Genomic DNA, 15,692 nt, shown 5'->3' on the forward strand with positions numbered 1-15,692 from the left:
ATTTTCTCCTCTTTGTTCTTCACGTTCTATCACTCTTGCGAAGCTGTAAAAATTGCCGATACTGACAACAATTTTAAATTCAAGCTTTTCTGTATCAAAAAAAAATAGCGGGTCAAAAGTCCATGTTAATTGCTTCACTATAAGCGTTTTTCACAAAGAGCCCATGCACGCGCTGTGTCTGCAGAGCAATGGAAACGTGTATTGTACAACCCTGTAAACTGAGCTGACAGCTGTATAGTGAACCATGGGTGCTGTGTTTGTTGACATCAGTGCTCTTTGCACCGCAGTAATAGGCAGTTTCTGGTGTGATACAGAAGGAGCACGACGCGTTAATTCAGAGACCCCAAAGTATACACGTGAAGACAAGTTGATATCAACGCAGAATGTCCCGAAAAGGAAAAAGATGGGTCCTGGTGAAATATTTCGATGGTTTCCCGAAGGAGAGTGACGTGCGACTCGAGGAATTCGATATACCAGCCCTTCAAGATGGAGGTAAACTTAGGCAGTATCATAGCTAGGGCTCTGGAAATTTGTGGGTGTAAAGTAGTCAGCCACTGAATCTTGGTAAAAGAAGTAGTCAGGAAACTCAGTGGGAGAGGGACCTCCTGGCACCCCTATACTAGCTGGGGCAGCTGATCTTGTGGAATGTACCCATATTCACAGTATAATACGATTTATTTCACATGCAGGTCCCGAGGAATTATAATAACCAGTATCTGTGTACCACAATCTGATAAATGCCAGGAATATCACAGTGGTGCATGTTGTTATTATTCATGACTATGTTCGGTGCTTTGCACAAGAGGACGAAAATCCTGAGGCGAGAAAATTGTAGAACTTATACATGCTTTGAAAAGGCAGACGAATGCATGTCAAACTGCCATGTGTAGAATATGTAGTTTGGAAGTGTGGGGGCGCATGCCAGTACCTCCCCCTCCCCCAACTCCCCCCCCCCCACAGTCAATCAACATCAATCTCTCGCAAGCACACAAAACAGTCCCACCCCAAATACTTATATATATATATATATATATCTATATATATATATATATATATATAGAGAGAGAGAGAGAGAGAGAGAGAGAGATAGATATATTATCATACCATATAACATGAAAAGGCGGGAATTTCACTTATGATGTATGCATGCATTTACTCTTCTTTTCGGTGTTGTTTATTTCTTGATAACAAGGATTTTTGTTACTTCCTCTTCCTTGTTAGACGAATTCACGTAATACTTCAGGTTTCTTTATCAATTTTGAGTGGTTTATATATATAGAAAGAATTATATACCTGCAGTTCTCAGGATCGAATAACAAATCGCGACATAGCTTCAAGTGTAATGAGGAAAGATTACGATAATAAAAAAGATGAACTATGAATACATCGCATGGCTTAGCATATTATGCGCTCGTGTTGAACTCCCTATAAAAATGTGTGAAATGGGGCTGACCTGCGGATTTCTTCTTTATATATTTCAATGCAAATTTCTTCAACTGCATGGCTTCCAACTCTCCCTAATTCTGCAGGATGCTTCCTGAAAACTTCTTCATGTCTGGATATAAGGAATATAAAAAATCTCCCTGTTTTGACGGAGAATCATTTTTTTTTTTCCATCGAGTAGCATATAGCACACAAAGATCTTCCAAATTGTTCCTTATCAAAATCTTCCTGACTTTGACAACTGTTTTACATTAGATAAATATATTGCCAACCGTGCCAGATTTGAGTAAGGTTGTCCATCTCAAAGTAGTGCATTCTGGATCTCAAAGTAGTCTATTCTGAATAGGCGTATGCGTAAAAATTACAATATATGTATCTTTATTGGCCTAAATGTATTTATATAGTCTTCATCTATTCTTTATACACGTGTGCGAACAGAGGTTCTCGTTGAAGCGGAGTTTCTCACCGTGGATCCGTACATGAGGTATTATGAGCAGTTGTTAAGATACTTATTTGAATTACTTCATTTTTTTTTCCTTTTCAAAAGATACAGAAGTGGAATATAATACAAGTTCATGGCATTCATAACTAGATCTTATTACTATCATTTTGTGGTTGTTGTAGTTGGGTGATCACAATCATTATTTATGACCTCCCAAACATCTCAATTAAGTTGCTATTTCGAATTTTACGACGAGTCAAAACACGTTTTCAACTGAGATCTTATTACTACCATTTTGTGGTCGTTGTAGTTGCGTGATCACAATCATCATTCATGACCTCCCAAACATCTCAAGTTGCTATTTCGAATTTTACGACGAGTCAAAAGACGTTTTCATCTGGGATTCTCATACTTCAGATCCCACTGTATGTGCAGATTAATGGTTCTATCTTTTCTTTCTACAGCTGGACAAGCAATTACTACACGTCTACCACTAATAATGTCGAAAGGGATTTCAATAAGACAATTGATATTAATATAGATAAAATTGATGCTACAACGAAAAGAAGTGCGTGAGGGGAATATAAATCTGATCATTATGGACATCCTGTTAATGCTAATAATCATCACAGCTGACGGCACTTCCCTTCTGTTAAAAACGTGCTTTGCTAAATATGATATAAATTATCTCTCTATTTTTTTTTTCAGACCTTACAACAGGAGAATGGCGGAAGGCATGGTGATGATTGGAGAACAAGTGGCAAAGTATGTGTACAGGAATCTGTACTTATAAGTTTCAAGTGAACAAAGCATCCATAAACATCAATCAATTACGATATTATAGCTTGAAATGGACCACCGCCCAGCCCCCCAATTTCTTTGGGGACCATATTATACTTGGTCACTTTGAACTTTCTCATAGCAAGTCCCCATTTTTGGGAAGATTATGACAATGATTTATGTGTCACAAATTCATTGATCCACGCTGGAAATTAGTAGCAGTATACCATATATACTTTGTGCAGTTCTTTTCCTATTATGTAGTTATCATGTTTATTTAAAAATAAATACACAAACTCTACACCAACAAGTCACCGAGAAAATAACATACTGAAAGTGGGTACATTAAAGCTATACTTTAATCTTTTTTATCCAATACAGGGCTCTCTTGTAAAGCAGTTTTATATACTGAAGGGACTAACCTGTTTAAAGAACACAGACTAAATAAATAAATAAATAAATAAATAAATAAATAAATAAATAAATAAATAAATAAATAAATAAATAAATAAATAAATAAATACATACATAGATACACACATACATACATACATAAAAGAGTTGACGGTATTCAGAATTTACCAAAGTTACATCGATATTCAAACAAACAAAATTCCTCCCCTCCCTATATATCCCTCATGATTGCCCGACAAGAATTGTAGGCTCTGAGTGAAGTATAGGGGGAATATTGTCTAGTCATCCCAATAGGGAAGGTAGTATCTCCAGGTCATACCCTTTGAACGCTTCCTGCTTTGATAAACCTAGGCAGATATAGAGCATCCGTCTATACCCGTGATAAACTTGATCTCACTTTATAGACTGTGTCATATAATAGTTTTGTCAATCCCCATTTTCCAAATTATGGTTGGGGGTCATCAACCTCTCGAAACCCCCATCAAAGCTCACAGCAACACATTATTCATTGTCCAATTAATAATCGATCATCGAGAGGTATGTACGTACTATAATGTATTCGTTGTGGTACGACACGAAACTGATATCGAATTATAGCCCTTGAATACGTAGAATACTCCCGTTAGAAAAGAGGCACCATATATTCTTGCCTGAAACATTTACTGCGTCCAGGAACATGGGCACATTCAGTTGACCACAATAATTAATACACGCATTGATATACTAAGTAAGTACCCTACATCACGACATTCCAATGCACGACAACCACTGTGTAATGGTGTAGAGATTCTTGGCGTTAAAACCGGAGGAGTGGGTAGGGAAGGAAATGAAAATTTTGCTTAAGTAAAACTAAATTTTCTGCGATTGTGCATAAACAGTAATTGTAAGGTGTGATAAAAATTGGAAGAAAAAAGACTGAAATACGCAACTATTCACATGAGTAAGAAATACAAGAAATAATTCGTTAAATTAAAGGCAGTTATTAAAATTCAGCTGATACATCTTGGAAATGAAGAGACAAATGACCCGACCTAAACCCTCTTGGTCCAATACTCATTGTGTTCATACAGATCCGTAATGGCAAAGACCGAGTTTAAATACTGCCCCTGTGCAAACACTTAATCTATTCTTTGTGTTAGCATTGGAATCAACATAACAGGGCATACAATACTGATCATAACCCATATTCCTCGTGAGCAGATAACCTGCGCTATTTACACATACATTTTGACCTGTACTTTGACCGCTAGCGTGGACTACAAAATGCTAGGAAGACTATGCAAACTATACTTCTCATAGTCCAAACTAAACACGTTCCAAGTTTGTTAAGAGTGCTGCGTAGCTGTTCTTCACTGTGGGTCATCACTCCAATACAGATTTCCTACAAAAACGCTGTGTACTGCAAGAAAAACAAATTAAACTGTTCTGCAGAATACAATTGTCATGAAATATTTAACCTGCTTCTTGTATGGAAATCATGTAAGGGCAGACATATTTGACTTTGATTCTAGAATTTTCATGGATTTTCCTAGTTTAACTCCGTTCAAAGGTTGTAAATATAATTACTGACCAGACGGGCGTATTTTAAGCCAAAAGTTGATCTTTATACTTTGTTTTACTTCAACCGAAAGAAATAGTATCGGATGAGAAAGAGATCATATTTTGTATGTGTCTCCAGATAGATTGGATTTTGCCGAGGAATCTGCTTTCATAAGTAACGGATCACCGGTTTATTCAAACGTGCATTACACTTCGTGATCAAATCCTGCAAATTACTGCATGTTTGTCGTACTGCATGCAATGTTTTAATGCAGTTATAGAAACATATTTTCATCTAGTGTAGAAACTTCGAAGGTGTAGGGCGTTGAGTACAACAGCTCTAATGACAGGTTATGGTTTTTAGAGAAACTAATAAAGTGCCACCGAGAGCACGAAATAATTCTTCGCTTTCTCGGCTCGATCTCTAGATTCGGGAAGGCAAGATCTGTAGTCTTGTTTTCTTAAAGTCTCGGGTCTGAGGAAGCAAAACAGACAACACTATGGACAAGGTATGAGATCTCGTCATTAAGGCTTCTTCGGGCTGAGAAGGCGTGAAGATTTCGTCAGCGATTTATGAGATTTCGTCATTTCATTTTCGTGGGTCCAAGAAGATTACGTTTCTGATCTTGTCTTCTTTGGTCCGAGAAGTCAAGACGGCAAGGAAAGGGATCTCATTGACAAAGTAATGGGATTATTCATTTCGCCTCCACAGAGTAACCGAGAGTCGTAATGACAAGTTCCCGGTAGGTACGTGGGTCAAAGGTTTCCTCGGTTGGTCTACGCATACGGTAGATGACGGCAAGCGACTCAATCAGATGCCGACTTTACCGCCGGACATGCCTCGCTCGTACGCCATGGGAACTATCGGCATGCCTGGGTGAGGTTTTTTTTTTTTTTTTTTTAATTGATTGATTGATTGATTTTAATTCTGATTTTTTTTTTTACTCACAGATGTAGTACAAAGTCAATCTAAAGAACTAATTAAGTACGATATCATTTGAATCTAACAATTGAAACAGATAATTTTTTTTATTATTAATTCAAAATGATATCCAACATTATTCCATAATAATGAAAATGAAAATGCGCAGGTGTTCTTTTATGCATATATGAAAACATAGAATTTCATGTACAGATGTATAGGCCCTATATACCTGCTGTTCAAAAGACAAATTAAGCAACTCTACGTAACAGAAAAGGAGACCACGCTGTTTAACCATAAATGGAAATCCCGATGGAAATACAATTTAGCTAAATCATAGCAGAATTTCTGCGCTGAGAATGGACCTTCAAGGAGCAGATAGACCATTTCGTAATTTCATCATGACCAGACCATTTCGTAATTTCATCATGACCAGAAAAAAAGGTCTTTTTTGTGCCATCAGGCATTTAGTTTGTTAATTTACTGAGATAAGCATCTGTTATGTGATGATTATTCATGTGATTCTTATCCAAATGGTGCTTGCCAGCATATCCACCCGACACAGTGGCGTATCGGGGGGGGGGGGGGCAAGTTGGGTACGTGCCCCGGGCGCCACTCCTTGGGGGCGCAAAAAACGAAAAAAAAAAACGAAAAAAACGAAGAAGAAGAAGAAAAGAAAAATGAAAAGAAGAAGAAGAAGAAGAAGAAGAAGAAGAAGAAGAAGAAAAAAATCATCCGGAAGGAGGGGGGGGGGGGGCAGAAAACCAAATCAAACAAGATAAAAACAAAACATGATGATGACGCGGACAAAATGACAATGTTTATTGTGTTCACACAAGAATTCCATGTTCTGTAAGCTGAAATACAAACATTTTCGGCTCGCTCGCTCCGCTCGCTCGCCAATATTTATATGAAAATAGAAAGTAAGAACAAAACGTGGTGATGACGCGGACAAAATGACAATGTCTGTTGTGTTGACACAAGTCATTTTATATTTAGCAGGAAAAATGTTACACGGAGCAGCGAATCAAAAAAAATCAAAAATCAAAAAAGATAAGAACAGAACGTAATGATGACGGGGAAATATACAAATTTCGGCTCACTCGCTCGTACTAATTTAAAGTATTTTTTCAAGTACTCAGTTTGTTGGTATAAATCGTTATCTATAAGGTCGTCACTGTATCTTGATTAGAATTGTAAGATTTAACAAGCAAAAAAATGACAAGAATTCCATGTTTTGTATAAGCTGAAATACAAAATATTTTCAGCTCCCTCGCTGCGCTCACTCGCCAAAATTTATCAAAAAAAAAGAGAGATAAGAACAAAACGTGATGGTGACGCGGAAATATACAAATTTCGGCTCACTCGCGCGCACTAATTTAGAGTATTTTTTAAAGTCCTCAGTTTGTTGGTATAAATCGTTATCTATAAAGCCGTCACTATATCTTGATTAGAATTGTAAGATTTGATAAGCAAAAAATGACAAGAATTCCATGTTTTGTAAGCTGAAATACACAAATTTTCGGCTCGCTCGCTGCGCTCGCTCGCCAAAATTTATCAAAATTCATTACATTTAAATCACCCTCAAAAGACCCCTTTTAAGTGCTTGAAAAAGCATATCACATGGACTTTGTTTAAAGTCCCTACCGGGATGGGGTTGAGGTTGAACACTTTTTCAGAAATTAGGGGCGCAATTTTCGTGCTTGCCCCGGGCGCCGTTTTCCCTAGATAAGCCACTGACAAGCCTGGTATTAAATTGGCAATATCACAAGAAAAAGGTTGATTGCAACTGATTGACAAATTGCCTTACACTGTACATCGACATAAATAAGGGTTGATATTGCTTTCAACACAAAACGTTGAAATGGATGCTTGCTGAAATGTGAGAATGTTTTAAGCCCATCCTACAGCCCTAACAGGTAAGGTCCAGATATCCCCCCCCCCCTGACAATTATGCGTTTAAGTGGGTTTATTTGTTTTTCCTTTTTAGATTGTAGATATATAAATGTGGTTTTTTTTTCTTTTTTGGATAAATTTCCTTTCAGCTTCATTTGTTTTTGTTGTTCTCAGGTACCGTGGTACATGCTTCGCAAAAAATATGTGAGATATCATGTTCCTTTCCCGTCGTAGAATGTCGGCTTACGTCGGATTCCTTGACATCTGTACGCCAAAGGAGGGGGAGATAGTTCTTGTTAGTGGAGCCGCCGGAGCAGTTGGAAGTGTTGTGGGGCAGATCGCCAAGATTAAGGTACCTTAATTCAACGTTCATAACTATATAAGAATCAGCAACAAAACCAAGATAATAATCTTATAATGTTCAAAGAATCAGCAATAGTGTTCACTAAAACCGTGTTGCATTGTCGCGAATTTACCAAGAGTCCAGATGCTTGAACAACTGCTGTCGCAACGGATTCATGGGGTCGATAATCTGACCATAGTGACTGAAATGAATGACCGCCGCATAGACAGCCAAACATTAATTTCTAGCGTGACTACAAAAATTGATCAATCATTAAGATTACTAACCTGACTGAAATTAGATCAGATACTCTTCAATACAGCTCTCTTTCTATTTTTATTCAAAAACAGCAACAGTACTTTGTTTTCATCTGTATGTCCTTTTCTCGCGAGAAATCTTGCCAAAACTATGGACTAATTCACAACAACAACAACAACAACAACAACAACAACAACAACAACAACAACCTACTACTATATACGAGTAGTTGTAGTAGCAGTAGTAGTAGTAGTAATGGTAGTAGCAGTAACAGCATAATTAGGACAGCTAATAATAACATGTCACCGCTGATCACCATTAAAGCTTATTTCTGGCAAAAATATTTTTGTAATCTGTACCATTAACTCTGGGATACCCGTTGTGTTCCCTTATCTTTTCCTGGAAATGATTTTAGTCTTGGTCCATGTCGGACCTCTTCCACATTATGCTTCAAATTATCAATGCAGATTGAGAAATACTTGTCAAAGCATTGCCAAATCATAACCACTCATTCACGAATGACGACACACGCTCTATAACTGCAGCAAGCCAACTTTATACATCATAATTATACTTCCCCGCTCCCTCCCGCTCTCCCCCCCCCCTCTCTCCCTCTCTCTCACTCACTCTCTCTCACTCTCGTACGCTTGTCTAAGGGATGCCGCGTCATTGGCTCCGCTGGTTCCGATGAAAAAGTGAAGTACCTCAAGGAGATCGGCTTCGACGAGGCGTTCAACTACAAGAAGACCACGGATCTCGACGCCAAGCTCAAGGAACTGGCTCCCGACGGCATCGACATCTACTTCGACAACGTAAGTGCCTGCAAAGCTTTGAGAACGACAATCATGGCACGTTATCAACAACTGCAAGCAGGTGACTGGAAACCTTCAGCAGATCTTCTAATCAGCACGGAGACCTGACTTTTAATACTAGCTATCCCTACCAGAGACCTACTAGAAAATAATTTGCAGTTTTCCATTTTGTAATATTTATCGTACTTGATTCATTGTGACACTGAATGAGTTGATTTCAATTCGATTCAAGTCGATATCAAAAGTTCATATTAAAATATTCCTTTGATCTTATTGTCGTTGAGAAGGAGACTATGGGTGTTTCATGTTATATCGCACTTCCAGCAAATGTATCTGTAATTTGGTATTATAGATTTTTTTCTGTTTTTTTTTTTCATTTCACTTTTTTATCAAGAAGAAAGGTAGCCTGGTTTTTCTGTGATTTGCGTCACTGACGTTCATTGCGGACATAAACAAAGCAACGTAAAGGATTCCAAAAATTAAATTCATTAGATATTCCAATATCATCGTTACCAAGAAATGTGACCTCTAGCTTTATCACAAATGATTTTCATTAACTGCGTCAGGTTGGAGGTGAATTTGCCACTACTGCCATCATGAACATGCGACAATACGGCCGAATATCATGCTGCGGTTCCATTTCGACATACAACACTGACAACCCTGTGAAGAGTGAGTCCGACTATAACCTCTCAAGACAAGTTATGCGTTAAGATGATCAATGACATCCGTGCAGCGTATTATTTAGTTGCCACGGGTATGACTTAAACAAGGTCACAAATAACCAACAACTACCCAGAGACTCCAACCCTATAGCACCGCTTAACTTGAAAACTCATACTTCCGACCTGACCCCCTATAATTGTATAGCAAACTGGAGACTGTGCTCGAAGCACGTCGATCCTTCACTGTGGAAGGATCGAGTCACATACAGGACCCTTGAAGCTTTGGGGTCGCAGATCAGTAGATGTTCTCTGGTGCCATTTTATATAGCCTTATATTTTGAACACAATTGTATGTAACAAACTGATATTTGGCGGGAGAAAACAATATTCTAAGCGGAAGAAAATGGTAGACAGGAGGACTTTGAGAAAAATAAGTCGTCTCGAAGAGGGAGAGTTGGAGCAGGGAACTGTACTTAGCTCCTTGCATGCTGTGACAAGAAATCAAAAGAAGGAAAGATAGCTGGAGGAAATTTATCCTTCCAAACTACATTTTTAAAGGTCATTTACTTTCCTATAGTAACCTCTCTTCTCTCTTACTCCCTTTGAAGAACTAGAATCAAACCCCGATTCAGATATAAGGTCTTGAAATAGAATTGAATTTTATCATGAAGGCCTACAGCTTTATCTGTTCAATTTGTCAAAAGTATGGACTTGATTAAACTGAATAATTATGTAGGCCCAAGCCAGAATGATTTCCGCCTATATCTTACTATTCATTTCAAGGTCAGAGTTGGAGGGAATGGCAGACATCTTGGAGAGGATGAAGGTGTCTTCTTTTGTCTTTCTCTATTCATACTATCATGCCTTTCTACAAGCATCTTATAGGTCTTGCTTTAGATTCAAGAGGAAGAAAAAGAAAACCAGTGAGAGAAAAACAAGGGTACGCAACACCAGTGGGCGCCATTTTGTTTGTAGAAACTACTAAAGGAATGATAATAAATGAAATGAATGATGTGTCGAGACCTTTGTGAATTTTCCGACATCGGGATGTTGTTCTTCGAGTGCTTCTCGTGAAATTACATACAATGTATATGTTTTTTCCTCACCTTTACTTGTTATTATTAATTTTTTCTTTCTGTCTCTCTTTTACGCTGTCTTCCTCTCACTCTTTCTCCCAATCTCTCCTATAGTTCTTTCACTTTAACTCTCACTGTCCCTCCTCTTTCTATAGTACATACTGTAACTGATATCCTGTGACTTTGTGTTAAAAATAATTGACTTCGTGATGTACATTTCAGGCGTTTTATGTATTTTGTTTACCCAGCGGCTCCCATCTTCGGAAGGATGATATCCTTTGAGCTGAAGATGCAGGGATTCATGATACCGACTTACGCTGGGCGTTACCCCGAGGGTCTTGCAGATCTGACCAAGTGGGTTACCGAAGTAAGTTTATTGTGCGGACATAGTTACTTAGCCTTCAACCAAGCTTTTCTCGGCCGCGCCTCTCGCTTAATACGAAGTTTGCCATCTGAGCGTGAGTTGCTATCCCGACAGGTGGTGCTCTATACCTATACTTGCTGTATTCAACTCAATGACAAACTGGCAACACGTATTGGTGTTTGATTGAATCTTGCGTTCATCTGCACGTGGAATCGAGAGCGTCTGGAGTCATTGCTTGCTGTTTTGACAGTACGCAACATTGAAAATAAGTTTCCCATAAACTACGATTGGTCCGAGGTGAAATTGTTTGTATCTTAGCATAAAAACAACAACCGTATTTCTGTATCAAAATAGGATAAAACAATGGTTATTGACATTTCCATTTTCCATTTTGTCAGTTTCCATGTATGCTGAGATGATTGGACGACGAACGTGATGGTTTGATGTCATTTGCGGATGACAGCTTTAAGCATGAACTGATGTACGAATAGTATTATAAAAAGACAGATGCTTTGTATATTTCATGTTCTTTAGTTTGTGTAAAGAAGAGAGGTTGGCAACTAAAGAACCATAAATAGCTTTATTAATCGCGTTCCCATGGTTTCCCTTCAATGCATTTCTCTTGTTTTTTGTGTTGTATAACCAGGGCAAGATCAAAGTAAGAGAGCACGTCACCGAAGGATTCGAAAACATGTTTACAGCTTTCACCGAGCTCTTCACCGGGGCAAACACGGGAAAAGCGATCATCAAGGTCTAGTGCCCGGCTGCTGCATCACGATTTGTAAACAGCTTTGGCGAAAAACTCTACGCAGGATAATTATATCACTACAGATGTACTTCATTATTCTTTCTTCAGCAATAGATACAGCGAATGCAGTCTGCCCTGCAGAAATCTTCTTTAGAATACTGTGATAATTATGTTTTTGTATACTTAATAACGTTGGAAATTTGAATACCCATATTAAAATTATTTCCCTTTCAAAAAGTTTGTCCCGTCAACATGATCAAAATGAGTAAGATTCACTTGATTGCTCAGACTTTAATTTGTTTCCCCTCCCCCCCCCCCATATATTTCATGTACAATGTATTCAAATACGTCATACCTAAGATTGTATCTGCTAGGTTGTACTTGTCTGTAATCTCTCATTGTAATTGTATTCTGTACAGGTGTATTACTGTGTCTTGATCATAATCAGTCAGTTATGTTCCAAGCTTCAATGTGTTCGTTCTGTGGCATATCCATGTCTGTGAAAATACGCGTCTGTAAATTCAAAACGTGTTACAAAATACAAATGTGTAAATTTTTAGAGGTGATAAATCATTAAATCTGTGTATACCGCACAGATAGCAGGGAAGCGATATGATGGGCAGATGTTATGTGCAACTCCTTGCCTGCAATGTAAAATTTAAAAAAAAAAGTTTTGGGAGAGCAAACAGCTGAAATACAAACATTATTTGTTTTGAAACACTTTGCCTGTTACGTAGATCGGACAAAGGATATACAAACAATGATGTAATGAGAAGTCAAGGCACATCATTATAGTTATCATTGGATGAAAATAAAATTTTGCCATTGTAATCCATTATGCAAATGTATTGTCATAATTAATAAAAAATAGTTCAGCCACAGCTTATCCCTCTCGTGAAAATAGTACGTGCAATTTTGCATTTATTGATTGTCACATCCTAGGATTCTCAGGGAGGTACTGTATGTCTTTACAGCGGTTTTTATATAATACATTATACATGTATTGCATCCCAGTGGCAAGACCATCATTATGATGAATTTCTTCATTCAGTGCAACTTATCAATATATGCTGCCTCACGACAAGAGTAGGATCTACGTGTCCGAACTAAAGTACCTTGTAATTGCTACCCTCCTGTATATTACAATCATATGCTATGCATGTAATTCTGCTTTCGTTGTATGAGCAATCATGTACGTATGCTACAAGAGCATTTCACTTTTTTCATTATTTTAGAACCCGCAACAGAATTTATACTTGAAAGTAGAGTGTGGTAAAGCAATATTAACTCGAATATTAAATGAACACAAATTCTTCATTAAAATAAAACTGTTGTAGATGTCAGAATGTCGTGTGTGTTGTCTGTTAAGTCATACTGTGATGACCCTCAATGGTGTGCTTGCCCTCCTACCCCATCAAACACACACACACACACACACATACACACATACAGATAAGCTACAAAGGCTGACCACGTTATAGGTTTTAAAGTCAAGTGGAAAATGAAACTTAAGTGAATAACAAGTGCTAGGTTTAGGGGGTATCTAGCATTCACATCACCAGTGCCATGTATTCTCAGTTAAACTTATGGAATACTAGTGTATCATCAGATAATCATCGTATCCAACTCGTATAACTGCTCAAAACGTTACACAGAGATCTGTGAACTTTGATCACCATAAACTAATGCACACATATCAAATCACAAGCATACACTGTGTAACAATACCTGGGGGTGTCTCATAAAGCTGTTCGTAAATTTACGAACGACTTACGAATGACTGGTGATCAGTTCTTGTGCTGAATTACGGAAATTCTGATAAGTATAGCACATCAGAACCGATCACCAGTCGTTCTTAAGTCGTTCGTAACTTAACGAATAGCTTTATGAAACAGGACTCTGGCCTGACAGGATAAAGTTAAAACAAACACGTTCACAGGAGTGAGAAAAAGAAAGAAACGGTAATCGCCAAGTTGACATATTTAGACTATTTCCATCTTTATTTTCCTGCCACATGCAGAATGACAATAATAATGCTATGACACCATGCCTTGAAATGAAAGAGGTTGAAAGGTACTCGGTATGTTGAATAAAGCAATATCAAATTCAGCTGTAAACGCTTCATGTGCATTGCACAATCATGGACCTACTACACATGGACATTCATCGCTTGTTAATGAATTAATTCATGCATCTGTTTCTGACAAAAGCATTAAAATAACATTTTACACACGCTTTCCTGTTTTGATCTTTCATTTCCACCGACAGCCAGCCTGGATAAGAACAAGACGGCAAGTTGAGAAATCCAAAAATAACATGGCAGAAAAAAAAAATAATAATTCTCTAAAATCAATAAAAATGTATGTGCAGTTGTAATGCATATTGAGTTATCATCGCGATTTAATTTACTAAATGCACACGTACATTGTACTTCACAAAAGAAAGCAAATACATATTTGGCAAGGTGATTGTGATTTGAAATCTAATTTTTCCCATTTCTCACACATTGTTTTTAGAGACACTGTAACGGTAGATGACATGCATGTAATATTATTTAGCAACGTAACATGTATGTGCACAAGTGTCCACTTCAGTAATTAAGTACCGATTTTGTGACAGGAAAGTTGTCGTGTTTATTAGGTTCTATGCTCCCTACCATCGGTGTTTATTCTAATGCAGTTGAGTCTGGAAAGGCACCTCAGCAAAATAAGATCGCAATGAGGAATACGGTCATGTGCATACATCTGTTATTAGCCCATGTGTGTAGCATGTCCAAACATCTGTTATTAGTCCATGTGTGTAGCAGGTCCATGACAGGATCAAAGAAAGACATTCCTTCAGTCCATATACATTGTATGTAGCAAGTCCGTGATACAACCATACAACAAACCGTTGAGTTTAAAGGGACTGTACAGTACTGGTTGAGGTGGGGATTCACGTTTTGAACATTCCTAAATGAGATAATGAAAAGCCTCTTATGAAATATGAAAGAGCATGTAATTTTACGAAGGATTCAACGTTTATTTGATGAAAATTGGTTTTCAAATGGCTGAGATATCCAAAAAAGTGCTAATAATAAAAGGCGACATGCCACAACTTTATTAGGATCTCTTTGTTTCACCTTGTTTTTGGATATCTCAGCCACTTCAAAACCGATTTTCATCGAATAAACTTTTGATACCCCTTAGAACTGCATGCTCTTTGACATCTCATAGAGTGGTTTCTGAATATCTCGCAAAACGTTTAAAGCTAAATCCTCACCTCGGCCAAAACTGTACACACCCTTTAATCTCTTAATTAGGGAGTTTTCGCAAGCACGACGCAGCCAGAAGTTTAGCACGCCGTGTGCAAAATGTGCTTTTGTGCATGATCAAAAACGAGTACGGCACTCGGCCAAAGTAGTGTTCGGTCCCGATGCTGGGGAGGAGTGAGCCAGCCAGCCAGCAAATCAGCGCTCTTGTCCCCGTCTTGTACAGGAAAGCGAAAGTGCTTAGATATGGGGACAGGAGTCCGAGTGCGGGGACTGTCACAACTGATTGCTTCCGTGTATTCTCGGTATTCCCTTCGTGTAGCGAAAACTCCCTGATCACATCCTGTAACTTGCAGAACATGAATATATAATTTCAAATTTTATATCTAGGTACTGTATGACATTTTACACTTCTAAGGCACATTTTCTTTTTTTGTCCACTTAAGAAAAGCATAAAAATATGTGATAGAGGGATATTTGAGCTACACTGAAAATTACACTGTATCTTTCTTTCCTTAAAATGCATGGATTTATCAATGGTTGTCAACTTGAACATGAACATACATGTAATTATGAATACTGTTGGAGCAGAAGTACTTGAGACACAAAGTCAAGGAATGAGTATATAAGTATCTATCATTTGACACTGAATGTCTTACGTCATAGTCAAGGATCATTCAATTCAATTCAATTCAATTCAAAGGTTTTATTTTCACTTCTTTCAACAGAATGTACAAAAA

At 37.8% G+C, this 15,692-nt stretch overlaps 1 protein-coding gene across 1 annotated transcript; it reads left to right on the plus strand.

Moving 5' to 3' along the window:
- The first annotated feature begins 383 nt into the window (after positions 1 to 383).
- On the plus strand, positions 384 to 11,711 carry LOC140227267 (prostaglandin reductase 1-like). The gene is made up of 9 exons (XM_072307691.1): positions 384 to 492; positions 1,882 to 1,927; positions 2,594 to 2,650; positions 5,331 to 5,495; positions 7,671 to 7,788; positions 8,694 to 8,849; positions 9,416 to 9,521; positions 10,839 to 10,957; positions 11,601 to 11,711. Exons 1-9 carry the CDS (start codon positions 384 to 386, stop codon positions 11,709 to 11,711), a joined length of 987 nt encoding a protein of 328 aa, XP_072163792.1.
- Positions 11,712 to 15,692: the final 3,981 nt, after the last annotated feature.

The sequence above is a fragment of the Diadema setosum genome, chromosome 4, assembly GCF_964275005.1.
Source record: "Diadema setosum chromosome 4, eeDiaSeto1, whole genome shotgun sequence".
Lineage (NCBI taxonomy): Eukaryota > Metazoa > Echinodermata > Echinoidea > Diadematoida > Diadematidae > Diadema > Diadema setosum.

Bases quoted from the DNA above. Each gene is read 5' to 3' on its own strand.
- LOC140227267 (XM_072307691.1), top strand. From the start codon at position 384: ATGTCCCGAAAAGGAAAAAGATGGGTCCTGGTGAAATATTTCGATGGT. The intron at 1,928-2,593 runs GTATTATGAGCA...TTTTTTTTTCAG, and splicing joins ACCGTGGATCCGTACATGAG to ACCTTACAACAGGAGAATGG. The intron at 9,522-10,838 runs GTGAGTCCGACT...TTGTTTACCCAG, and splicing joins CACTGACAACCCTGTGAAGA to CGGCTCCCATCTTCGGAAGG.